Source organism: Puntigrus tetrazona, chromosome 25, assembly GCF_018831695.1.
Source record: "Puntigrus tetrazona isolate hp1 chromosome 25, ASM1883169v1, whole genome shotgun sequence".
Classification (NCBI taxonomy): Eukaryota; Metazoa; Chordata; class Actinopteri; order Cypriniformes; family Cyprinidae; genus Puntigrus; species Puntigrus tetrazona.
Window position 1 is genome coordinate 14,996,578 of NC_056723.1, and position 26,950 is coordinate 15,023,527.

The 26,950-nt window shown below is 36.1% G+C and overlaps 2 protein-coding genes across 2 annotated transcripts in view; both read right to left on the reverse strand.

The window, feature by feature from the left end:
- LOC122330579 (oxysterol-binding protein-related protein 5-like) overlaps window positions 1-20,925 on the reverse strand; it is a 32,997-nt gene extending 12,072 nt beyond the window's left edge. Inside the window, 3 exon segments of the mRNA XM_043227721.1 lie at window positions 783-856; window positions 1,785-1,941; window positions 20,177-20,925. Of these exon segments, the coding sequence (XP_043083656.1) occupies window positions 783-856; window positions 1,785-1,920 (210 nt within the window). The 5' untranslated portion in view covers window positions 1,921-1,941; window positions 20,177-20,925.
- ptprjb.2 (protein tyrosine phosphatase receptor type Jb, tandem duplicate 2) overlaps window positions 1-26,416 on the reverse strand; it is a 69,539-nt gene extending 43,123 nt beyond the window's left edge. Inside the window, 6 exon segments of the mRNA XM_043228866.1 lie at window positions 24,939-25,024; window positions 25,132-25,251; window positions 25,361-25,495; window positions 25,590-25,663; window positions 26,170-26,278; window positions 26,348-26,416. Of these exon segments, the coding sequence (XP_043084801.1) occupies window positions 24,939-25,024; window positions 25,132-25,251; window positions 25,361-25,495; window positions 25,590-25,663; window positions 26,170-26,278; window positions 26,348-26,416 (593 nt within the window).
- Window positions 26,417-26,950: the final 534 nt, after the last annotated feature.

A 26,950-nucleotide genomic window follows, 5' to 3' on the forward strand; every position in this document is an offset into this window, starting at 1 on the left:
AGGTCTGTTTGGTCAGCTGTGGGTGTCAGTTGAAGATCAGACCAAAATATGGAGAAGACAGTTTTCCTCTTAGACCCAAATTAACCTTTAAACCAGCTCATACAGTAGAGTGCAGAAAACCACAGTAATGGAAATTTTTTAACTATATTTTTACATAATGTTAGCATCATTTCATTAAAAGGAACACTCTACTCAATAGACTCATTCTCCAGTTATATATATATATATAAACTGAATATTTGGATATCCAAATAATCTATTACAAATAACAAATAGACATTGCTGACAGTATTAGTATAATAGTTGTTACTTGCAGCTGTCACTAAAAGTTTTTTTTTTTTAATGCTGAGTTAGATCGCTGTGTATTACAGTTTAATGTCTCATATGGAGAAAGAATGGAAGGCTTTTACGCTATAGTCACCCATTAAAACCACATTATACAGACAGATGCACTTTACATGAGCCTGAGACATGAGCTCTGATTTACTAAAAGCTTTTAGCACACAGAAAACGGTCTGGAGAGTGAATTGCAGACGGCAGGCTGTGATTGGCTGAGTTTTGACGTGGTAAATGAAGGTCATTTCACTTCCTCTACATTGGCAGAGGTCCAGTGAATCTTTTAATATATATATATTTTTATTTAGCATATATATATTTTTATAATTTTTTTTTTTTTATATTTTCTTTATTTTTTAATAGCGTTAGATAGCACTAATAGCTGATGTAACATGTGTTATGGCCGTCATATTTCATGCATGCAGTGACCAGGAGGCTGAACGCACCGCGCTGCTGGGTGACCGGACTGGGCTGACCTCGTCCCTCAGTAAGGGTAAACCGTTCCTCTCCGATTCATTCCCTGCAGAACACACACACGAGCACGCGCGCACACACACACCCACACCAGCACACAAACACAGCATTAACATCAATCACCACAGTCAATCACATCTGTGATAATTATCAATTATTTTAAGACATAGCTCATCTGAAGTTGAAGTGATATTTTTTTCACGTTTTTATTTCTTAATAAACTCCCTTTATTATGCAACATTTTTTATTAGATTTATTTGTGTGGTTGCTAGGGTGTTCTAGTTGGTTACTGGGGTGTTGCCATGCAAATAAGGTGTCGTTGCTATTTTCGTGTCTTCTAGGTGGTTGCCAGGGTGTTGCTATGTGGTTGCCAAGGTGTTCTGAGACACTTCCAGCATGTTTCTATGCAGTTCCTTGAGTATTCTAGGTGGTTGCCAGAAATTTCTATGCCATTGATAAAGTGTCCCGAGACATTTCTAAAGGTTTCTGTACAGATCTTTGAAAGCTTTATGTGGCAGTTATGGCATTGTGTAGTTGCTAAATTGTCCAGGGACAATTGTCCTTCTAGCATGTTTTTATGCAGTCATGTTTTTTTGTCAGGGCATTAAATTGGGCATTTTGTTTTTAGCGTTTCTTAGTGAATACTTTATTAGGTGTTTTTAGATGGTTTCCAGGCCATTACTATGTGGTTGCTAAGGTGTTCTAATTTGTATCCAGGGTACATGGTTGCTATGACATTCTGGGTAACTGCCAACAGTTGCCAATCAAATTAATAATTAAGTCAGTACTGCCCTATATTATTTCTCCCAATTACTCAGTTTCATTCTAAAATACATTAATAAGCTAATCCCCCCACTATAAATATAGTTTCATGACAATGATAATATTGACCATAGTGACTCAGAAGCAGTGAGCTCTGCGTGTGTCTCTTCGAGGATGTGGCGCTTCCACACATTCAGGAATTGAATGGATACCTGGGCTGAGCGGGTACAGTTCATTGTCTCCTCCATAGGACAGGTTGCGGGTCAGCACACGTGGGTCAATCTTGGGAGGCGAGGTGGCTGTGGGACAGAGAGAGAACCGTCTGCGGAACAAGTTCTCCTCCTTCATTGTGCCGGCCAGTCTGTCCACCTGGAGGAGAAGGAGCAATGTCAGTACAGTTTGTAGCTAAAATACTAATGGATCATCACACACACACACACACACACACAGAGTAATGTTAATGCAGCAGTGTTATGCAGTCCTTGTCCTTACAGAGGTAATAGATAATCAGCAAAGCAAAGTGGGAGTGTGTGAGCAAATGTATGTGTCTGCGCCAACTTGGATGAAAATGCTACCAGAAAGCTTATGCAACATAAGCTAAATGAGAAAAGCAGCTGACAGAACAGAAATATATTAAAGTCAAAGTCTCTAAATGTGAGTTTGTACATTGAACTGATTCTAAACAGACGAAAATGCTTCCAACCACAAAATATAGCAGGACGGAAAAATATAGACAACTTTGTTGTCTTAGCAAATGTCTGTTAAGAGCCTATTTTTGTAATGAATTAATCAAAATGGCATCCATGATAAATTCCAACTAATTCTTTATTATATTTTCATAGAAAATTACTCTTATTGTATGAGCCTATTCCTGTAATTAATCATTCAAAAAGACTAATTAACTTTTGAATCAGTCCTTTACTGAAATCTGTGAATTCATCCATCCATCCCAACTATTGATCCATTTATCAGTGCATCCAATGATCTAACCCACTATCCATCCATCCATCTATTCTATTTTCCTCTCTAGAAAATGAGTCCTATTGTTGTAATTGATCATTCAAAGAGACTTATTGACTTTTCAATGAGTTTGAATCAGTACTTTGGAATGAAATTCATCCATCCAACACACTATCCATTCTTCCATCCATCCACCCATTCATCTGTCTATCCACCCATCCACCCATCCACCAAACAATCTAACCCATTATTCATCCATCCATCCATGAAATCTATCTATCTATCTATCTATCTATCTATCTATCTATCTATCTATGATTTTCAAGGTAATCAACCAGTTCTCTCTGTACATTTAAACATTTTAACCTTGAACAACTGCATAATTTACCTTTACATAGTCACTAAATTATCCAGATGCATTTAGATATTCTTGTTGAGGGGTTGCGAAATGAAAGGTTTTCTGTTACATAAGACTACACTTATCAAAGGAGCAAATCTAAGCAACATGGGCTTTTAGTTGCAGAGCATCAAAATCAAGTTCCCAGCATCATTCCTTCTCATGAAAGGAGCTAAAAATAGTCTTTCTGCTGCAGTGTGGGTCTGAGGGGGGTGTGGGAGCCGCCGTCTATAAGGTGCACAGTTACAAACCCTGCTCTACCTCTCTTTCTCTCACTAGATCTCTGCAGGGTAATGAACCCCACCCTGCATGTGGCCAGGCAGTCAGCTCAACCAATCACAGCTCACAGCCACAGCTGGAGGGCAGGGCAGGTGGATTCAATTGGTCAGGACATCTGGCTGCTGTTCAGTTTGCTCTGTTTACAAGACTACGAGTGGCAGAGAGACGAAAACACATCCTGAATAGACTAAACAAAAATAACACCTGCAAAAAGAATGAAGAATTTTTTAATTTTTTAAATGTGTTTTTAAATAGCCTTATGAACTTTTTCCCACCCAAATCAAATAGTAAAATGTGCATGAAGTATTCTCATTGTAGTCATGGAGATGTCTAAGTATTTATGCCCTCATTTAGTCAGGCATGCTTTAATTAATTTAAAAAATTTCAAATTCCGTGACATTCTGTGTTATACAGTACACACTTCCATTTTTATGACTGGATTCTGAGATTCTGGAATCTGCGTTTTCCGCAACGGAAATCATAGGGCAAAGTTGTGTTTAGTCAATTGTATTTTAAGTTTAAATATTTTGCTTCATGGTTACAGTAGATGACATTTGTATAGTCATTAAATGGACTCAAAACCATATAAAATTAAGATTAATACAAAACAAGAATGTTTCTTTGTGAATGTCTTTGTAAATGCACAAAGGCCAGGCTGATGGAACATGTGGCATTTCATGGTCTTAAGCGTTTCAAAAGCTCATTCATTGATGTGACACTTCCTACACCGAAACAGCCATGGCTAATAATGATTGCAATTCTAAATTTAACAAACTGCCACACTCAATTTTAGATTGAGAGGAGCAAGTGCATTATTAGGAGCTGACGTATGAGAGATCCAGTGGTGATTTGCAATAAAAGCGCCAGGAAAATAATATGCTGCCATTATTCACACAAAAACGTTTTACAGACGAGCCATTCATTTCTGGTGACATTCTTGGAGGCCCTATTGTATCAGACCAAAACTGTAAAATAAGGCTTGTTCTTTGTGCGCCTGATTCAAGTAAATAGCATACAGCCATTGTTTATATGTTTCCATTCATAACTGGCAGCCATCGTGATGTTGATGAGGGTTTTGACCCTGCATGCCTGCTTTATGATCTACTCCAGTAATCTTTAAACAGAGTAAATGAATGGTAGAAGAACTCAGCAGAACCTCAAGAGTGATGCCAAACCACCGTCGGCACAGTCTAACCCAGCGTCCTCTTGTGACCCGGCAACTCTGATTTAAGGTCTGGCACTCCACAGCAGCTTCAAAACACTCCCTACTGAGAGTTCAGAAGAAAACAACCCTTCATCCTGGCAGCTGACATCTTTAATCACTTCTTAACAAAGCCAGCAAAGAGACTAAATCCCGAAAGAGGTTGACGTAGCTTGCACAGCTATGACAACTGAATGGATCTCAGTGTAAAAGTACCAGTGAAATTAGATATTGGGCGGTGCCAAAACTTTTGCACGAATGCAGCGTATTTTTGCTGTCAGTGGATTAATGAAATATTTTCAACCAAGGAGGTTAATTCTTAAAAACTAAGGCAGTACGTGTAGCTAAAATAACCACATTTGTCAAGTTTACATTTAAATTAATATATTTCAGCAGTCTGATTTTAAATTTACGCATTGCAATGATTTTTTTGTTTCCTCAGAAAAACCATCAATCTAATTATTCTTACAAATGAAGAGTGATCATTTATTTTGAAGACTATTACATTATTTATTGCTTGTTATAAATTTATTTTGATTTATAACAAACATACATAAACACAGTTTATCTTTAAATATATTTTACCCCAAACAGAATAACTTTTCTAGGTTATTATGATGCAAACAAATCAGAATCAGTGTTTTAAGCTGATTAACAGAAACAAACAATGAAAATGGATCCAATTTGTAGAAATGAATAGAACTTCACAACTTTACTTACAATTTCTTGTAGATCAGAGACTCTATTGAAATATCTGATATCTATCTACCAACAAATGTTTCAATGCTCTTAAGACTCTTGGCATACTTTTTTGAACTTGTTTATTTACAAGTTGAAAACACTTGAATGCCACCACAAAATATTTAATGAAACTATGGATTTTCATAGTTCAGAGTTTCCCAACTGGACTAATCAGGCCCTAATCAGTGAGAAAACATGGCGGAAGCAATAGATGCAGCATCTGTAGCATCAGTAGCTAACTTTTCTCACAGTTAGCCTAAATTAACCCATTAGTTTTCACTAATTCAATAGTGGGTGAACGTCTCTCTTTGGATCAATGGACTGCTGTTGCCCGAATGGACTTCACGGCTGCCACGTTCAGCTAATCTCCATCCTTACTGGGCTTTTAATCCAACTCCTAGTGCTGGATTTAAGGCCTGGCCAAATGACCTATTTACTAAAGTTGGCAGCACATCAGCAGACAGAGCATGGAGTATTTTACGAGACAAGGTCTCTGACATACATTGCGTGGTGACCTCATTTCCATTATACAGGGCTGCATGAGGTGCAACCAAAGCTGCCACTCAAGCAGAAAGAAACACATGGAAGAAACATAAATAAACGACGGAGACTCTGAGGTGTACAATTGGATTTCGTTTTGGATTGTAAATGCTGCTTCTCTGACAATAAAGTGAATCGCTTTTAATTTACATGCCCTAATGGGCAGGATTAATTAGCAAATGTTATTTTAAATGTCAAAATATTTCGCTTCTGAAGCAAATTTCTTATCAGGTGTCATCACTAATCCCTTACTTTTTCTACCCCATTTTTATGATGGATTATTAATTTATAATTATCATTAAGTTTTCATTGAGTTCCACCATTTGACATTTTACACTGATTTGATCTTAAAGGCTTAATTAAAATTAGTTAACCGAAAGTTAGGAGAATAATTTATCTAATTGGGCCTGATCAAGAGTCACAGGGGTCTGTATGGGCTTTGCATAATGGTCGCACTATATGACATTTATTTTGCAGACAAATATTTTTAAGCATTCATAAGCATTGGAAATTAATCTTTTTCTAAAAAATGATAAAAGATAATGGTCAAAGAATTCTTTTAATAAGGATTTATTTTTTTTAAAGGATAGTTGTACCACCTTTACATTTCATGCATCCTAAAAACAGCTAGACAAATTTGAATACAGAAATAAAAACACATTTGTTATAGAATAGGTGCACTCAAGTCACTATATGTGCAAAGCATTTTGGTTTTCAAAATCTATTATTCACAAAGGAAGAAAGGACATTTTTGTTACTGGATATCCTAGTATATACTGGATATCCTATCAAGATATCTGATTGTGAGTTTTAGTATTGATTAATCATATTTCTATGTGCTACGCAAGGAAAAATCCTGTGTATGAAAAGCCCATCAGCATTAAACGATACAAGTTTGTTTGAATAAAATAAAACATATAAAAAGGCTTTATAATCTAGTTGTTGCCCCAGTTATTAGTAGGCTGACCTTGCCAACTGTTTCAAACAACCAGGTCAAAAGTGTTGGGTTTCTTACGACAAAAACAACAAAAACTCAAAATCCTAACCCATCACGATTTTAAACTGGTTAAACTGGCTTCAGATCCGACACTGCTCCACTTCAAGGCAAAACTAAAAGCAACACCTTTAGATAAGTGGTTAAGTCTAACTAAAGTTTGAATCCAAAGGTTCTCAAGTGTGCTAAAAGGAGATCAGGGTGGTATTTTCAGGCCCCCACATGGGGAAAGTCTAAAAACACTGGCTTCCCACTGAACAGTCTCTTTAAATAGACTGACAGCATGGCCTCTGTGCTCTCAGCTCCACTAATGATGTGTTCTGCCTCGTGGGCGACCGTGGCCAATAACAAGGTCATCGAGGGCTAGCTTGTACCTTCATCCTGGGGGCTGACAGTGCTCAGTCCTACTTTCTTGTCTGAGAAGCAGCAATTACAGTTCCTTGAGAAGCTTGATTGGGTGCTATTCAGGGACACAACCACTAAAGGGACTGAGCAAATGTTGTTTTTGAAGGCCAGGGCAACCCTCGAATGCTGTGACTGCCAGGGTCTGCAAAAGATATCCTTAAGAAGTCAGACCGAAGAAACAAAGTCAATTTTGAAAATTATTCAAAGAACAGCTGATTAATAAGGTCTGTTCCTCAAAGTCTGTTATCACTTACCCTTCAGTTCTTAACTGTATCATAATTTCTTTGATTTGAATAATCTGGACTTCAGGATAGTATCAGTCTAATTAACTCTCAAGATTTTCAAGAATAAACTATATACAAAAATTTTTAATCTGTCATCCTTTACTCAACCTCAAGTTGTTCCAAACAAAGTTATGAGTTCCTTACATATTTTGAAGGTAACCAAAACAGATGATGATGGCCATCATCTTCCATAGTATGGAGATAAATACTATAAAAGTTCTTTATCCTTATAACAAAAAAAAGCCATACACATTTGGAACAGCAAATAATGAACCGAAGTAAATTATACATTTTTGGGGGTGAACTATCCCTTTAAATTTCAGTCTTTTCTCAAACAAACATACCTTAAGAAGATTTGAAATATGAAATATGGTCACATGAAGCACTTTAGAGATATTTTTGTGGCGTTTCATAAGCACAGGTAACAAATTTAGGTTCTAAAAACATGTTAGAACAGTGTTTTTGAAGGTTGATAACATTGAACTAGATTATTTTGCCATGGTTATAACATACAATTTTATGTAAACGTTTATTACATTGTTCTACTAACTTTATTTTTTGCCAAAATCTAACATTACTTGAATATTTATTTTAGATGTTCTAGGAGAGTGAGTGTTAAAATGTCACTGTTACAAAAGCATTCTTTAGAATGTTCAACTAGTACAAAAAACATTCCAAGAATTCTGTTTAAACGTTTCATAAATATTACTTTAAGAATATTCTGTCTGTTAGTGAAAGCTATTTATTTTAACTAATGATCATTTTAACTACACAATTAAAACACAAAGAAACAACAAGCAACGGAAAGAAGTTTCGATATATATTTGCTTGTGTGACCCACAGAATGAAAAATGCTCGGAGATACAGGTTTGGAACTAAACAAGGGACATTAAATGATAACAAAATTTCATTTTTGGGAAAACTATTCTTTTAAAGATATTGAGAAAAAACAAACAACTCAAAATTGAAGTTTATATTTGTGAACAACGGGCCGTGTTTTAAAACTAGGTCCACTGCTGAGGTAGAGCTTTTAGTCCATGAGATTTATTTATTCATCGGCGTGTGATGCATTAGGGACCAGCTAATGGTGGCGCGTCTGTACCTCAGCGCTATTTCCAGCAGGTTACAACGCTTGTGTCTTTCCATCATAACCCAGCATCACATCACACACTCCATTTAACACAGACTTTAATGTGTCTTATGTAGGTCAAAGAGGATGAACACGAATTTAAAGATTTCTGTAAAAGCCGCCCCACATAGCCTCATTTCTGTAGTTTCTTGGGTTTCTGAAATTACACCTTGTTTTTTCTATCTTCTACATCAGCACTAATTGCAATCAGGGGCAGCGCTACGCATAATCAACATTTGATTACACATGTCTGGATTATAGAGACGAATACCCTTCAGACATCCGGTACGGTATAAAGTGTTTTAGTTCATTCACTCCATCAACCTCATCAACCTTTAGTTATCAAGATGCATGCGGAGAATGTTATCGGTGCTATCCAGACATTCTACTGATAAGACGCAATTCAAATAAAATCACTAAACATTATGACTGCTAACTACAACTGGATTTATTACACTGATGACTTTCAGAATTTCTACTTTGCTTAGAAATGATTGCTTAACTATTATACAATTATGTTATTGCTTTACTATTATTACTGATTAGCGAAGAACATGCACCACAAGGCTAAAAAGCAAAAACATAGATTTAAGCTTTCATACCAAAAAAAAAATTATATGTGTGTTATTATATATATATATTATTATTAACATTAATATGTCTAGGCTCTATTTACTACATATATATATATATATATATATATATATATATATATATATATATATATATATATATATATATATATATATATATATATAAATAATGTAGTAAATAGAACCTAGACATATTAATGTTAAAATTATTACAAATAAATTGAAATAAAATAATTAAATCATGTTCCAGACAATCCTGAAACTTAAATATTTTTAGTTATTATTAAATAACTGGTGCATGACTGGTGCATGAATATTCTCAAACAGTTTTCAAATATGACTTATTAACAGAGAATTACTCCAGAGCGTCTGTTTCTTAATGTTTTGTTGACACTAATAGGTTCGCTAAAACATGAAAGTGCCAAAAGACTGCTCCTCTAACAGACTCGGAGGGAGTGTGTGCGCACACAGAACTGACACCAAATTCCAGGTTTTCCTAGAGAAAAAGAACAGTCTTTCTGCAGCATTAGATTAATATGAGTTTTGCACATGTGCAAGTACTGATAGAATAATCCTGCAAATACCAGCTCAAGTGTTAAAGCAGAGGATGGATTACCCAAATGTGATGGTTTATAATCTGCCCTGAAAGAGGACAAATGCTAATGGACGTGATCACTGATGGTTGTCTTCAACATGATGGAAAAAACATCAAGATATTGACCTTTAGCGCCATTTTCCCAGAACGACGTATGTCTATTTCTGTCCTGATGTCCTCTGAGGTTATTGACTGAATGATGGTCAATACAGACCAGCTCTGGGCTGCGAATCTTTATATATGGCCGTTTGGTTTGGGAGAATGCTAATGCAGCTCCACGTGTAGATAAGAGTAAATGGATGTGGTCGAACGCTCAATTAAAACATTAGTGGAGGTGGCATTATGAGCTATAAATATCTTGTTCCTCTCAGAGAGGTTAAATCACCTATTCTGTGTGGTTTGACATTGTTTGAATATGATTCTCCACTGGGACTCTATCTAAAGCGATCACAACGAATAATGATTTTTAAAGTAACGGTTCATCTAAAAATGAACCATTTACCCCTGGTGATTGGTCGATTTCATTCAGCTGTGTTTCTGTGAGCACTGTAAAAGCAGCCCCTAGCCAAGAATTATTGTGCATTTTCATTCAGACCAATACAAAAAAGACCAACAAGCGGGCTGACAAAATGCTAACGTTTCATGTTGACGTCAACGTGAAACGGCTTGGGTCTCATTTTATGTCTCTTTTGAGCGACAATAACTTTATACACGGTGCACTTTCAGATTTAAAACTCTCCAGGACGTTTTCGGTCACTTAGAGCTGTGTTACACACTACATGAAAGATCATTCTGAAAGATCACAAGTCGTGATTTTGTCGTTTCACATGGAGATCACTTTTCTCCCACAAATCTGAAAACACACCGAAACAAAACGTAAATTAGTTTATTAAAGGTTAAATCCTGCAGTCTATTCAAATAATTATTTTGATTAATGATTCACTGACAGACTTGAAGCCTTCACATGTGTCGTTACTATATGAATCATCGTTTTTTTTAAATAAATTTCAAAAGAATGATTCAGTGACTCACTAGATGAATCTGCATTTTTAAAACAAATCTCTTGAAAGAACAATATAATGACTCACTTAAAGACTTCAACCGCATTCGAAATAGCATACTTCCCTACTATACTGTAAAAAATGGCTGTGATTTTAACAGTAAAAATCTGTTAAATGGTTAACAGTAAATTCCTGTAAAATTTACAAGACAAAAACGTAAATTGACGTTCCCAGAACTCCTTGCACTGCATTTCAAATTTTCTTTGAATTTGATGTTTTTTTCTTTAAAATCACTATATTTCTTCTTAGTTTTTCTTCTCATTTATGTTTTTTAGGGTTGCGTGTTACATCTAATGTTGTTAAATAATGTTTATTGCGTATTTCAGTTTAACGAGTCTAACCGTGATGGTGTTTAGTGTTTGTGTGAATGACACTGAGCACCTTCTGTATATGTACATATTTACAAGCTGTTTGTGATGGTTCATCTAATCTTTGAGTTTTTTTCCCCCAGTGTGGAAGAGAGCAGCTTAAACATTCTGTTAAATATCTTTTTGTGTGTTCTTCATATTTTTGAGCGAACTATTCCTTTAACTCGAAATAAGGTCAAGCGCATCGTTGACGTCAGGGGTTTAATGATCTAACAATCAGTTACATCAGTCATGAGTCATTTTTGGTTTGCAAAATCAAACTAGTTAGAAGCCAAAACTGCCAATGATAACATTTCCTATTATAAAAACATCACCTAAATACCGTCATTAAAGCACAAAGTGATAGTTTGTTAAATAATAGCTCACTATACCATCATTAACTAATTTAACCATTTGTAAATGGCTTTTTGGTGAGCTGCTAGTTGTAATGATTCAATTAGAGATTCTTACAATGCAAAAGACCATCTAACAAGTGATCTACGTTTGGAAATCTGGGACATTAAAAGAGACCTACAGACCTCCTTTTATTTAAAGGCATAGTTACTCCCAAAGATCATTTATTCAAGCGCATGTGAATAACCGTCTTTCATCTTAGGAACACGAATAAGGATATTTTGTCAAACACTCCTTCCATACACCGAATGGCTCCAAAGGAAAAAGCCAAACAGGGTTGCAACGACGTGAGAGAGAGAAAATTGCTAAATATTGCTTGCTGTGCGAGATATTATTTTAAATACAATTAAAATAACTTCTGATCATCAACTGGAAGGGCATCCGCTAAACTTCACAAGTCAACGGCCCTGTCCATTCACCTATAACACAGTTATTCTAGGTCGATCAAGGTCAAATCCACAAAACCTTGACACAGTACTACAAGACTCTGCAAACATAACACAAATCACGTTTGCTCTGTCAATGATTAGACATTTACACACACCTCCAACAAACCAAAACATACAGTCACGGCTGACAGTAAATCTAGGAGGAATCATTTGGGTGGGACCTGGAGTCCAAATATGCTGAAGTTACAACTACTCTGGGACTGATTCAGCTCATTCATTGTTCCTGACACCGTTTCCCCTCCTGAATTCCTTCAAAATGTGCCCGCGGGCAAACAATAGCAGCGAAGGGTGCGATAAGCTTCGTTTTCGAAACCAGTTCTGATAAAATAAGCTGCAGAGAGAATCAGAAGCGTTTCTCAATCCTGTGAGTCGTATGCAAAAACACTGAGGGGAAACGCAGCTGCTGGCCCCCTCTTATTCCTCTGATAGGCTGAAATGGCGTCTGGTGATATTTTCTCATTCAGCCAGCTCAAAAGCAGAATTGACCTCGTGTATCTCCACGCCTTTAAAAAAAACAGAACCCTGCTGCAGAAACGCAAGCGTTCAGCTAACATAAGCATAGAAGTCATATTATTCTCTTACGAAGACAGTGATTTATACTCCTCTCTTCGCTGTAAAAAAACGGTTAATGAAAGTCTCTATTATTATTATTATTGCTGGTTATTCCACCCAGAACTCAACAAAATATCACCTTACTAATTAAAGAGTAAAAGGCTTTACAGATGAAAATTATGAATTCAGAAACTGCAGCGTGTGAATGAAACAATGGATTTTGGATCTTCAAAGGGATTTTAAATAATTTAACGCAATAATGAAAGCAATGTGGTATGTAACCTGGAGCATAATGCATACACACAAACACACACATATCATGCATTATGCTATAAACACACACGCACACATACACACATACACAAATATGATATTATTTTGAATGCATGCCATTATTCATGCTTACTTTAACTAAAAACATCACACAGAGAGGATCATTTTCACTGCTTTATTTCAAAAATGAGGATTACATTTAGTTTGCTTTATAGTAATGAGAATGTTTTTTTTCATTAGAGTAATGACGATGAATAGCAAATCTTCTTAATTGTCAATCTCAACAGTCCTAAAATGGGTTTAAGAAAATAATAAGAAAAAAAAAAATGATCTAAAGAACATACAGTGTAACACGAAGAACTTTTTAAACACAATATAAACCTAAAATAGTTCTCTAAAAAACAGGGTTCTTTGCTGCGTTTTTGCACTCAAAAAAGACTTTTATATAATAATACAATGTAATACAATAAAGTGTTGATTTTACTCCAACAAAGATAGAAAGTAGATAAAACAGACTTTGTAGACTGCAGTTTAAACCAAGTTGATTATTACAACAATCAGTGATCTCTGCTGAAATGACGGTTTGTGGGAAATGACTGCTGACCTCCCTCTGTACATCAACTCCCAACGGGACGTTACTATCCTCAGCCCCTACCAACCACACACACACACACACACACACACACACAGACACAGGCACAGACACACACACACACTCTCGCTGCAGAGGTGCGCCCCTGGCGTGTTTGTTTGCACTCCGCGCTGGTTGCCAAGGTAAACATAAGCAGGGAGGGCTGGTGAGCAGCGCCTTTAGCACAGGGGTGTGTGAAACCCGTTCCTTACCCCTCCGCATTTGCACAATGCCGCAGGAGATCACTGTATGGAGTACCGTTACTTTGCCCTTTTTCAAGCCTTAAAGTGATAGCTCACCCAAAAATAAAAATCCAGTACCATGCACTCACCCTCAAGTTGTTCCAAAGCCGTGTGAAGAATGATGGTAACCAAATAGTTTTATTATTTCGATACTACGGCTGACAACGTTCTTTGAAGCATTATCTTTCTTGCTCAAAGCAAGAAATAATCCCAAACAGTTTGGAACGACATAAAAGTGAGTAATTAATGACAGAATATGCATTTATTTCCTTATCTGATGATTTTTAATCATATTTCTTGACATTAGCGTTGTTGCTAACTTGCATACAGGCTCTCTGAATAAAGCTGGCTAGAGCTTGGCACAACTGCCTGGATTTCTTCCTCCTCATAATTCACCTCCTGTATGTTTATATTTTCTTTCTTCCCTTAGCTTTCTTCCGACATTAAGGGAAGAGAACAGACTTGTTTACCCTTCATGAAGCACAGTCAGGCGTTAAGTACAGACTTGATCTGAGTGTTTATGTACCTTAGAATATCTAGTGGGGCCAATTACAGCTCAGGACGGTTCAATCTCTGAGGAAGCGTTCTCCGCCACGGCACGAGGATCTCTATTTCCAGATGGCATAACATGAAGGGAACACTGCGTTTCTTTGAATCAGTGACCAATTTTGGATCACGCTCATGCTCAATTTCACTTGCTAAATAAGAGTCATGGAAAACTTTACGACTAGATTGTATGGGCAGAAGCTATAGGCATAAGCAGAGCAAATTACCTCCTGCTTTAAGACATGCTTGTTTGCGATGTTAAATAACACCGCAAATACCAGTGTATCTATGGGTACAAATCTTAGTAAATTGCATTGCTTGATTTATTTAAATACTCTTCTCCCATAAATGTACCATTCGGAAACTCCAACAAAAGTAGATTTAATAAGGTGAGATGAAAAACATCTCCACACCTTTCCGGCATTAATTTCCCACTGAGTGTCTTTAGTAAATCCTGAAAGTAGTTGTTTTTAATGCTAAATGAGAGTTTGCGTTGGTGCATGCCGATAGTAAGTCCGAACTCTAAAACAGCTAGTTAAAAGCACTAGCATAAAACAATTTACTGGCGAAAAATATGTTACCATAACGTAGTATGTGGTCCCAGCTAGTCCAAAACATTAAAGTTAACAGTTCACCTAAAAATCTAATTTCACATTTTCACTTATTGAACAGGTTTAAGAGATGGAAATCATTACCTAAACACTAGCTAGCATAAAGCACTATGAGTCATTTCAGTTTATATTCTTGAGTAGTGCACGTTATCTGCCAATCTGTAACACTAGCTGATTATTGAGCCTAATTATTTCACAATATTACATCTTTGTAACTATTTTTAGACCCCAAGCTAGCTAGCATAACATGTTGAGCTGTAGCACCCATTTCACTTACAGGTTTTAGACATGAAAAATAGGTTGACAGATTATACAGCTAGGCTAAGATAAAGCATAAGTAGCGTAAATATGCTGTGGGCATAAAACATACCATGATTTACACTATAATCCGTATGCTAGTCTGAAATGTTTAAATCTAGCACTTCTAGCAGGTCTAATATAGCCATTTCACTTGAAAAAAATAGCTTCATGGAAACCACAACTGCGCAAACTTAAAAACTAGCTAACATAAAACAGTAGCATGATATGTGTATTGTGTTTATGTGAATTTTAAATATTGTGGTATTAACATCATGGATTTAAAGCGCATGTTACAAATGATTGAGCTGTAACACTTATTGGGCATATTGGGTCTAACTCTTACTTCTCTTGACAAATTTTCTAACAACAAGCCGAAAATAGCAAAATAGCAAAGTTATGTAAAACATTTGTTTACATATTTTCACATTTTAAATTAGTTGCATACAGTGTTAGCATACAAGCTACAAAACATTTATTTAGGCATAACACATATGTCTAGTTTAACAGTTTCACTAATTAGCTTTTAGCAATTGTAGTTTTGTGTAAATGCAGATATAGAACCTAAAACTAGCAACTCTTTTTTCACTATGTCTTAAACGTCCTATATATTTTTCCCTGTACTTTGCTGTGTCATTCTGTAACAAGCCCCCCGTGAGTGTGTGCAGAATAGCACACACTCTTTTAACATAGTCACACTGCAGCCTCAGAGGAGGGAAAGTAGGGCAGGATGTCTTCCCTGCTCCAATCAAGGCTAGGAGAACTTGAACAGCAGCCTGGAGCATCTGATGCCATATAGACTTGATGTGGAAGGAGGAGAAATCTAGAAGCTTCCATTGTAAATTACAGACTGCGTCAATCGTGGCTTTCTAAATCAGGTGAAATGGACAAATCAAGTGCTTTACAAAATATACTGAAGAGAAAGAAATACTGCTGCCAAACTTATGCTAGGAGATTTAAGTGAATGCTAGGTTATGGCTACTTTTTACCATGTTTTATCACAAATAAAACCAAAACTGTGAAATACAAAAGGTTAGTCAATACAGCAAAAAGCTGCATTAACTATACTTTTATTATAACAGAACAATTGTTAATTTTAGTAGGGGATGTGCTTGACTGTTAGCATTAGCGGTTAGCACCTTCTGTTAAATGCCACAACTACACTGTTTTAGCCTCAAAAACTTTTTACATTGACAAAAATAGCCACAAGAGCAAATATGGCAGATTTAAAACCTCATATTTCTAGGCTACACAAAGACGGTAAATGTGAAATCAAATCATGTACTTTAGAGGAATAAAAAGAGGCAAGTGTAAGTTGTGTATGCGCACATACGCTTAGCTGCGCAAACATGCCATGAGCTACTTTACTCAATGGAAAACAAATACAGCATGACTGATATTAAACTCCTAAAGCCAAAGATTAGCACACTTTTAAAGCTCACAAAATAGATTTATTAAGTTGCATTTACGTACAAAGCATGAATGTATAAAACATGCCCCAGGAAAGAAGAAAGTGGTTTCTTTTTACAAACATCATGTTGGTATTGAGTTCTTTTCTACAGAGAAGCTGAAAAACTCTACTTTCAACGGGTTTAGTATGAGATGAATGAAGGATGACCGAGGCAGAAAACTATGTTTGAATTCGAGGGTGGGAGAGAAGTCGTGTTCACATCATCTGCCCACTTAAAGTACATACTGTAGCACAGTAAGGTGATCTCACAAACTTCATCCAGTCTAGAATAATCCAATATTATTACACTGCAACAATCAATATGAACATAAATCTGAACAGGCTGAATGCTACGGTTGAATGCCAACCAGCAGAAGACCAAAGAGCCTAAGTATCAGTATGGTGTACTTTGCATGGCCTGTAAATATTGAATACCTGATATACTGTGTGAAATGTTTGTATAAGCGACTAATATATTTAAACTAAGACTCATCCTCCATATTCACAGGCAATACTCTTTGTATAGCAGACAAAGCAGACAGACAGGTCTTAACATATTGGATTTGGTGTAAAGGAATTAACCAGGATGCGTTTAATGAAATAAGGCGGGCGGTTCCACAACAAACATCTTCACAGATCCTCAGACACCATTTAGATGTTGTCAAACACTGGAAGAGGGAACTTAAGGACACTGTATTAAGCCAATAAGAGCCAACACAAGTCTACACAAAGCTGAAACATCTTATCAGTCTTCAGAATTGGAACCAGAATTGGATATTTGAGTCCATGATTTATAACATGGGCTAAAATAGACAATTAAAATGTACAGTCTTTGGAAAAAGGATCACAAAAAACCAATGACTCCTCTTGCAATCATGGATCTGTCCATATTTTTGGCCAATAAAATGCTTTCTAGAATGAATTTGAAACCTGACATTGACTTTAGTAACAAACGATGGTCGACTACAGTACCTAAAGGATATCTGATATTGGCTAAAACATCCCAGCCTAAAATACAAAATATATCCAATGCATCTGTGATGATGTTTAAACACACAATCTTAAACCTTGGAGAATATTTCTAGTCATAAGCGCTGATCTACAAAGCGAATTTCCATTAAAACCCAGACCTTTTATGACCCGACAAACAGAGGGCATTCATATTTAAAAAACCCTACAAGCTGTTGGCTAATTAAGCAGAATCAGAGTTAACCTATGCATGTAAATGCACTCATTATTAGCCACATTAATCAATATTGGAAGATGAAAATACGAGGTCTAATTTTTTTTAAACAGTGTGGGCTAATTTTCATTTACATCAGGTTGCCAAGACAGCAAAATAAAAGTACAAATTAATAACATTGGCCATAATGTGAAAAAAAAATTATCTCTTTATTTTATCAGCCAGAATTTCTACATTTTTGCATCCCTAAGTGTAAGAGCGATGGCTTATAAAAACAGTTAACAACATTTTTCTGATATGGAAAAAAAAAGAAAGAAATCAAGCCCACTCAAATGTAAATGTATTGCTAGAAACAACCTGGCCATATTTCAAGCTTTCAAGCATGAGCCAAGCATGAGTAATCAGCAGTTTCTATTGGACCACGGTACTTGTGGATAAGAGGCTAAATATGAAGAGTTTGGCACTACTGGAATGTAGCAGCTCCAAGCAAATTAACACAGAGCTCTGCTGAAAATGTTGCCTTAATGCTAAAACAAAAGCGACAATCTTGTTACCTTGAAGTCAGTCTGAAACAGCACTCCAAAAGACTCTGATCTTCGCAACAGGATAGACTTCCAAATGAAACTGTGCATTCAGTGACAAAAACAATGTGCGTTTGTACGTTTTATTTAATATTCATGTTTTTGGTTAATCCGCTAAGACCTTAAGTGCTACAGGAGCACATTTTCCAACTCCCATTGGTCGAAAAAGCAAATAGCTCCACCCCAAACTGACACTATTGGCTGAGCCAAAGTTACACACCAAAAAACAAAGAAATGTTTTGATAGTCGCTGCCACAAAGCCACAGTGTTTACTATTTTCATGGGAATCGACTAACAAATGGCTTATTCAAGCTTTCATCGCGTTTTTTTCCCCTCTTTAAAATCCAGCAACAGCTCTGTAGCATTAGATATCAGAAACCATGGTAAAGAGCTCAGCTGCACAGACAGGAAGTGCCGACTGACCAGCCAACGACCCCTTAAAAAAAGAACTCAGCTGTCTGGAGTTTTCACAAAGAGCTATCAGCGAAAAAAGCGACACAGTTGGAACAGGAGGGTACGAATAATTTAAGGAACAAACGCTGGGCTGTTAGGGCGGCTTGATACTTGGTTGGCTCTTCCCAACGTGTCACTGGAGACTTCTGTCTGAGCTATCTGAATGTAAACTGGCGGTCGACCGTTTTAATGAGCAGAGCTGAACTATCATTGTATATCTCGAGATACATGTAGGGAAACGTCTAGGGAAACCTATAAGCAAACTCACATTGGGTCGATACTATTTACACCCTACTGGGTCGTGACATAAGACACACAGAGGCATGTTATTCCCAACATCGGATATGGAAACCGAAATGACGTTAAAGCAATAGTTCACGTATAAAATAACTTTTCTTGAGGATTTGCTCGCCCTCGGGGCTTCCAATATTTAGATGAGCGCTTTTTATCAAATTCGATTTTTAGGTTTTCGATGAAGAAAGCGTCATGGATTCATATAGCAACAACAGTTTACAGTTAAAAACAAGTCTTAATGTCAGATTTGTTTCATATACAAACAAACGGCTTTTCGCCTCACGGTATGCCAATCGACGGACCAATCAATATTGTGATGTTTTATCAGCTCTAATCCTGACGGCACCCATTCGCTGCAAAGAATGGGTAAAATGTCCCCAAATCTGTTCTGGATGAAGAAACAAACTCATCTGCATTGAAGACGGCCTGAGTGTGAGCAAAGTTTGAGCAAATGTTCATTTTCTAGTGAACTATTCCTTTAATACAGGCTACTTTAATCAATCAAATGTTATTATCATAATAATAATATTATTATTAATCTTTTAGATGCTGATTGCTCAATAAAGCATGGCCAAATTAACAATAGTGAAGGCCTTTTACGCTTTATTGCATAAACTAAAGTATACAGGCACATGTATTATTAATTGCACACTGAATGCATTGTATATCTCGTAAAGTGAACTATATTCGAATGATATTACCGTTGTTAAAATAATAATAGTATTAACGCAATAATTGCAGCAATGCATTTCAACGTATTATTTGCAAGTGTACACTTTGAATGTCCGACAGCTGCGATAGAATTCGGTTCAATAATGTCTAAATAAGGGAGGAGGCGGACAGTAGGCGACTTTATATGAAAGTGGGTGACATCAACTGCAGATATGAAAAACATAACGGAACAATGCAGCGCTGTAACGCTTTAAGTGATTCGTGCTGGTTAGCGATGGATGGATGGATGGATGGATTCAATAATCGCATTCACATCCAAATGCAAATAATCAATGCCGCTCGTTGTGGTTTATTGCAGCCCATCAACATTCAAAGCACGGCAGCTGCAATACAGTCATATTATCATATTTCCATCGCTGATCTGCCTTACCTCTGTTGCAGACGCAACTTCAGCCCTCGAAGACCGAAACGTGGCAGGAGGAGATCTAGTCGTATCCGAACGACTTCATGTCAGATCTAGAACGGCTCTGTTTCGGGTTTGCTGGGGTTCAGATCACACCTTAGGAACCGTCAATCATCTATTAAAAGAAATGCAACTGCGCGACGCTCCCGTTCGTCCCGAAACAAAGTAACGCTCGCGCCTTACGCCGTCTCAAAATGTGGAAAGGCCGCTCGAAACGCCGCTTTCCGAACGCGATGGAGTCGGAAGTTGGAAGCGAACCGCGCACGCCCGCATCCTCAGGAGGTGGAAGATGATGGGGAGATAAAATAGCGGTCCATAGCGTGCCGTAACCGCTGGCGTGCAGCTGTGTGTTCTGGGGAGCGCGGACGGCAGGAAATGCCTTTGGAGGAAAGGAGGCGCTTAACCAGCCGGAGTGGAAACGCGTGCGCTGGATTCAACCCTCGTGGAGCCTGACGTCATGCTGGACAGCAGAAGTTTTAGCCTTCGTGCTCTGCTTCACTTATATTTAAGGTTTTTCTCAAAAGAAACGCGTATTCAGACCTGTCCGTGCGACCGTTCTTACGGACGGCAAGCGTTTTCATCCACACTGTAGACTGTACACATGTAAGCTAAACGTGCCGTGCTGTGAGAAACTGTGTAAACGGGGCATGGAAATACAGTAGATTTGTTTTATTGGACAATAAGGATTCTATGCTTAATAAAAGGGTTATGTATGTTGCGTGACATTAATAAATAGTTGTATGTGTCTCCTTTGACATGCAGCCAACGTTATTCTTAATGAATATTATATTGTCTTTATTATTTATAGGCAATACGTTGCAACTGTAAGCAGCTTTGTAGCTTTCATGCAGATTTATAAATCCAGAAGTAGCCTACATCAAAAGCAGTGAATCCTAAAGAATGGACACAATTTTCATAATCTGATATTTGGTTATGACAATATATATATAATATATATACAATATTTACATAACCAAATATCAGATTATGAAAATTGTGCAGTTTCAACGTATATGTATGTGTGTGTGTGTGTGTGTGTGTGTGTGTGTGTGTGTGTGTGTGTGTGTGTGTGTTTGTGTTGTGTGTTGTTGTTTTTTTTTTTTGTCAGATCTCAGATTCCGAAGAAATAAAATAAAATAAATGAAAACAAATAAAGAAAAAAAATCCACTATCTGATAAAAGACAGTTTTATTGCTTAAGACAGTTTTATTTTTTAGTGTGTGTTAGTTACATAAAATAAAGTGAATGCCCAAGAATGGACAACATTTCCATAATCTGATAAAGGGTTATGAATACGCTTTGTGTGTTTATTTATTAATTTTGTAGCTAGTTATTAAGTTAGTCTAATCTTTTGGTAACTAGTTAGCTACATAGACTAATTATTTGTTTTTGGTATGCATCTAAAAATGAAAAATCTTAAAGAATGGACAATATTTCTGTTCTCCGATAATCGGTTATAAAAACACTTCTGTTGTTTATTTGTTTGTTTAATGTTGTTTTCAACTCTATAAACTATAAATGGATCAGTGGTTGAGTTATCAGCATTAATCATCACCCATTTAATATAAATTAACTCAAAGTTAGGCTATTAATATTTTTAGAATAGGAAAAGTCAGCAGGAAAAGGGTGGGCTGATTTTCCTGAAGTGACAAAAAAACCCTACTGTGAAATATGCTTGTTTGATATTTCTGATTACTTTTATATTGTGTAAAGTCAGGAAAAGTGTTTTGATGCCCTCTAGTGAAACAAGAAGAAAATGTTCCATATAAACATAAACAACCATGTTCACAAAATATATAGAAGCGATGACAGAACAAGTCAAGTATTTGAGACAAAAATAAAAGCACATATTTTTGTTTTAAAATGAATATCAGAAAAATATGAAGAGTAAAATAGAATGAATAGTGCTTTATGAAATATATATTAAAGCAACATCAGATGAGTAAGAGTGCAGGTAACCACAGCTGTGCTGATATTCAGTGCAACATTAAGTATAGAAATTACAAATCCCAAGCAAATACAATTTACCAGCAAAGAATATTGAAAATAAACATAAAATTGCACTATAATATAATCTTTTAAATAATCTGTGAAATGATAAACGGATTATAAAAAGTACAGCGGTTAAAGTAAATATATAATGTCACATTACACAATATAATCTTTGGAAAACATAAAGCAAAAATGAAAGTAGAGAAAAATATTAATTAAAATATTAGATGCATTTACTTGCATCTTGAACAGACCGAAACAGTTTATGAAACCCTACAAGGGATTGAGATTGAACAACAAAGAAAACACATAAGCACGGAAAAATGAATAAGAAATATAAAATATAGAAACATAATAAATGAATGAATGAATGAATGAATGAATGAATGAACAAAAAAAACGTAATAAAAATATAATAATAAATGATCAAAATAATCAAATGATAAAAGTAAGCAAATAATAAAAAATTTAATAATAAATCATCTGAATAACTAATGATTATAAAATGATTATGTAAAAAATTATTATAAATGAATTAAAAAACATAAGCATAACATACACACAATTCTGGATCCTTCAGATATATCCCTGCTTGATATTTCTGATTATTTAGGAGGTGTAAAGACAGGAAAAGTGCCCTCTAGTGAAACAAGAAGAAAATGTTTCATATAAACAATTATATTCACAAAGATATACAAGTGGTGGTTGTACACCAGTCATGTATTTAAAACAAAAATAAAAAGCACTAGTATTAGTTTAGGAGCTGAAAAGAAACAGTAAAAATTGAAGCTGCAGACTGCCATTACTGTTTTGTTGACGTTACACCGGACTGCTTTGTGAATAGTGGTCAGTATAAAGAAGGGTTTTGTTTCACAAACGTTGCTTCTGGAGGAAGAATTAGTGCCAGTTACACCTCCAGAAGAAGTAAGTATCAGGTGTTACTTTTTCTAAATTGCCTTTCTAAAAGAGCTACTTGAGCTACTAATGTTGCTAAAGTTACCATTATCTGTCGGTTTTCACTGATGCTGCCTTCATGTGCTACCAGAATAATCATGAACAGGAATGTGGAAGTTAAAATTGCATGTGAAGTTGATCACTGGAATTAGTCGAGCTCTGAATCACAAGTGGGGCAGATGACTGACTTTTAAACCGAGTGCGTTTTTAGTAAAAAGAACGGACTTGTATTGATGTAGGAGTGTTTGTATGCAAAGGCAAGCATGGAGCATGGAGAACTCCAGCTCGTTTGCATTAGGGGAAGACAGAAAAATGCGCGTTTTGGCTCATATACTAAAAGTGGCCATTTTAACAGGTTATACAAAAAAAGATCTTTAAGGTATTTTGAGTTAAACCTTCTTGGAACATCAGAGACTTATTTTACATCTTGTCAAAAGGGGCATAATCGGTTTCCTTTAAATCCATGTTGGTTCCAGTTCTTGATTGAATGATGTCATATGCACACTGGTGGAGGTAAGAATATTGCTCCTTTTGTAGAAGACAGCAAGTCAGAAGTCAAATGTATTACTTGTCCCACTTTTTCTTTCAAATACTTACACTGTGACTCTTAAATTGACCTGAATAAGCTTTACAGTCCGATGAATACAAGTTTGAACAGGAAAAAAAATCTCTGTATATATTTCTGTACTTTCAGTGCTTTAAAATTGGCTTAATTTAACCTTTGGGTGCCTCAGTGTAACCTGCTGTCAGTTGAGCTAAACTTTAACTTATTCTGGAATATTCCTCCATAATTACTTACCTCAGTCTGTACCATGAGATCCCTGTGCATTTGCATATCTGTAATGATTCCATACACATCCACCATACTGTCTCTTTCAATCTGGAAGATCAGGTGGTCAACGGCAATGAAGACCCCTGTAGCCACACCAGAACTGAAAAAAACATTAATTTTAAAGGACCCTTATTTTAACGTAATCAGATTTCATAGTCTGATTTCATGTGTCTGATTTCTTAGTACAAATGTGGATATAATGGCTACACAACTCACTTTCTTCAACCAAGGTGATTGCTCTCTCAAAGATCACATTTGGGAGATTTTACATCTGAGAAAACTGACCTTTTTAGGACAATTCTCTCCATGATTAAACAATCCCCTCTCAAACTTAATTCTGTTCAGTACACGCTATCAGATGAATCCCCTTTCACTTAATTTCTTTAACCTACTTTCCTTGAAGCCTCCCAAGTTTTCTCTGGAACCCTTTTCTGTTTTTTTCCCCTCTAGGTTTTCTTAACAGGTTTTCAAACTCCCCTGTATCTTCCTCATTCTCCACTTCCACCAGTTCGCCCAGAACCAACAATTCAGCCAAGGTATTCTGTCCTGCCAGCTTGACCATGGCCTTCTTATACTTTACCTTATTAAAAAACTTTAAATTCTTCCATTATACCTTGTCACTACGATCCCCCTGGCTCTGCATTCGTCTTAAGTCCCACTGCCTCTCCTCGGTCTTTTATCTCACACTTTGGTCCTTTGTCCTAATAGCTTCATCTCTTCTGCCTTGGTCCTCAGTCCAACCTCAGTCGCCCTTGTACCTTAAATTATCCTTTTCTATTTGTTCTTCTTGATTCCTGTTTTATCCACTCTTTTTGCTTATAATGCTGCACTTCATCATAAACACTTCTCATACTTCTGCAACCACAAAAGTGATATGAATTCATGCTGGTTTATAAACACCTAATATTTAGTAATTTTACCTGCAATGCACCACAGCAGGAGAGTGGCGTGAGGACTTCAGTGGTCTGTGGAACTCCATCATCTGGCCACGCCGTGAAGTGGAACTGGCATATGTTACGAGTTTCTTCTGTTTTCACCTATGGAATCAATAATTTTATTTTATAGTTTATATTTTGGTTAACAACAACAAATAAATGACTTCCATATGTTATGAGAATATCTGATGCAAGAAGTGTTGCTTCACATTTTTGATTTCGAAGTCTCTTATGGTCCAACTCTCCAGTTCTGTCTCTGAAGTGGTCGTCACAGAGATATCATGATAATTATTGGTGCCAGATGGCCAGTACTTCTCATGTTTCAGCACCTGGAGAAAATGCCAGAGTGTTAGTTAGCTTTGTTCTGCATAAGATTTTTAAAATTTCACACTTTTTCAATGTGACCCTTAATATTTCAATACTAAATTTTGAAATCACTCATCCCTGCTCATTGCATTTTGTCAGCATTGCTATGGTGTAGACGTTTTTTTCCCAGATCATTCTCCAGAAATCATCGATCGTTGTGGGCAGTGGACACTGAGCAGCTATAAACTCTTCTCTTGACTTGTAGCCCTAATCACAACATTTATCAAATAGAAAAACATACATAAATCAAACATTGAGATATCATATTCCTTTGAAATTGCTATTCATTATATGTACTCACTGGGACATAGCTAGCGTTGATGTAATCATCAAAGGGGCTGCCACGTATTGATATCTTCACTCTTGAAGCATCATCTCAAGCAGGCAAATATAATGCAATTAGTACCAGACAGTTCTTAAAAAAACAAAAAAAGAAAGAAAATCTGATTCAGATTCTTAGAGTCACACTATGGCTTATTAATAATTATTAATAACTAATAACTAACTAATAACTAATTATACTGTCAAGCAAAACTGTTTATTTCTTAATGAGAGTTTTAGAGATGGAAAACCCTGGAAATTCACCCTGGAAAGTGATAAGTAGTGGACAAAATGTTAGCACTAACGTCGTACATTTAAAATTCTTTAATGAACAGCTAGCCGTTGATTATCCCTTACCTAATACATAAAATTTCATTTGAAAGTAACATATATTATATAATTAACATAATTCAGTAAAAACTATACACAGCGGTTACAGAAAGTGCCTTTTGTGAATTACGGTAAAGTCTTTGATTTCCAGATAAAAATTCCGTAGTCACCAGCTAATCAGTTTGGAGCTGGCTATTTTCTATAATATATGCAATAGTCAGTTCGCTCACAGGGTAGCACATGGCTGTCACAATTCTTCTCCTTGTTTTCAACAGCCAGCGCGGCTTTCCTTGACTGTGCTGTTCCAACAGATTTCAACTCAAGCAACAATACAAACCACTTTTCAGAGCCAGAGATTAATAACACTAGCTGAGTAAGTATCATCTTTAAAATATTTCATATCAATACCTCATACTCTTTAGAAAAAACATCAGCATGTTTCCTTTTCAAATACTCTTCATAGTCTTTTATTCTCATAGCAGTATTACTGTGTGCCATGAAACAAAAAAATTGCTTTAAAACATTATAATTGAATTAAAAAAATTATTAAACCGTAATTAAAAACATTTATAAAATAAATGATTATCAAATAAAAATATTTAATTATAAACAAAACAAAATTACCTAATAATGTGTAAAGGAAAGGATATTGTTCCTTTGTGCGCCTGGAGCAGAGAGTAATAGACATTTGTTACTGGATGACTTTTCTATTTAAACTATATTCAGTCATCACTATTCTTATTATATTATTATATTTGCAACTCACCTTCCTAAATAGAAAAATAGAATCAGAATGGTTAAGAGTAAGCTGATCACTGCCAAAACTGTGCAAACAATCAGCCAAGTGTCAGGGGATTCTACATGGGAATATAATATAATTATTAAATGTTCCCGACAGAGAAACACTTCATGTGCATAACTAATAATTTTGTTGTTAACTCTTCAAGGTCTGGAAGGAGTTTGATTTGTAATGGGTTTACTGATTATATTACCCCTTAAAAAAACCACAGT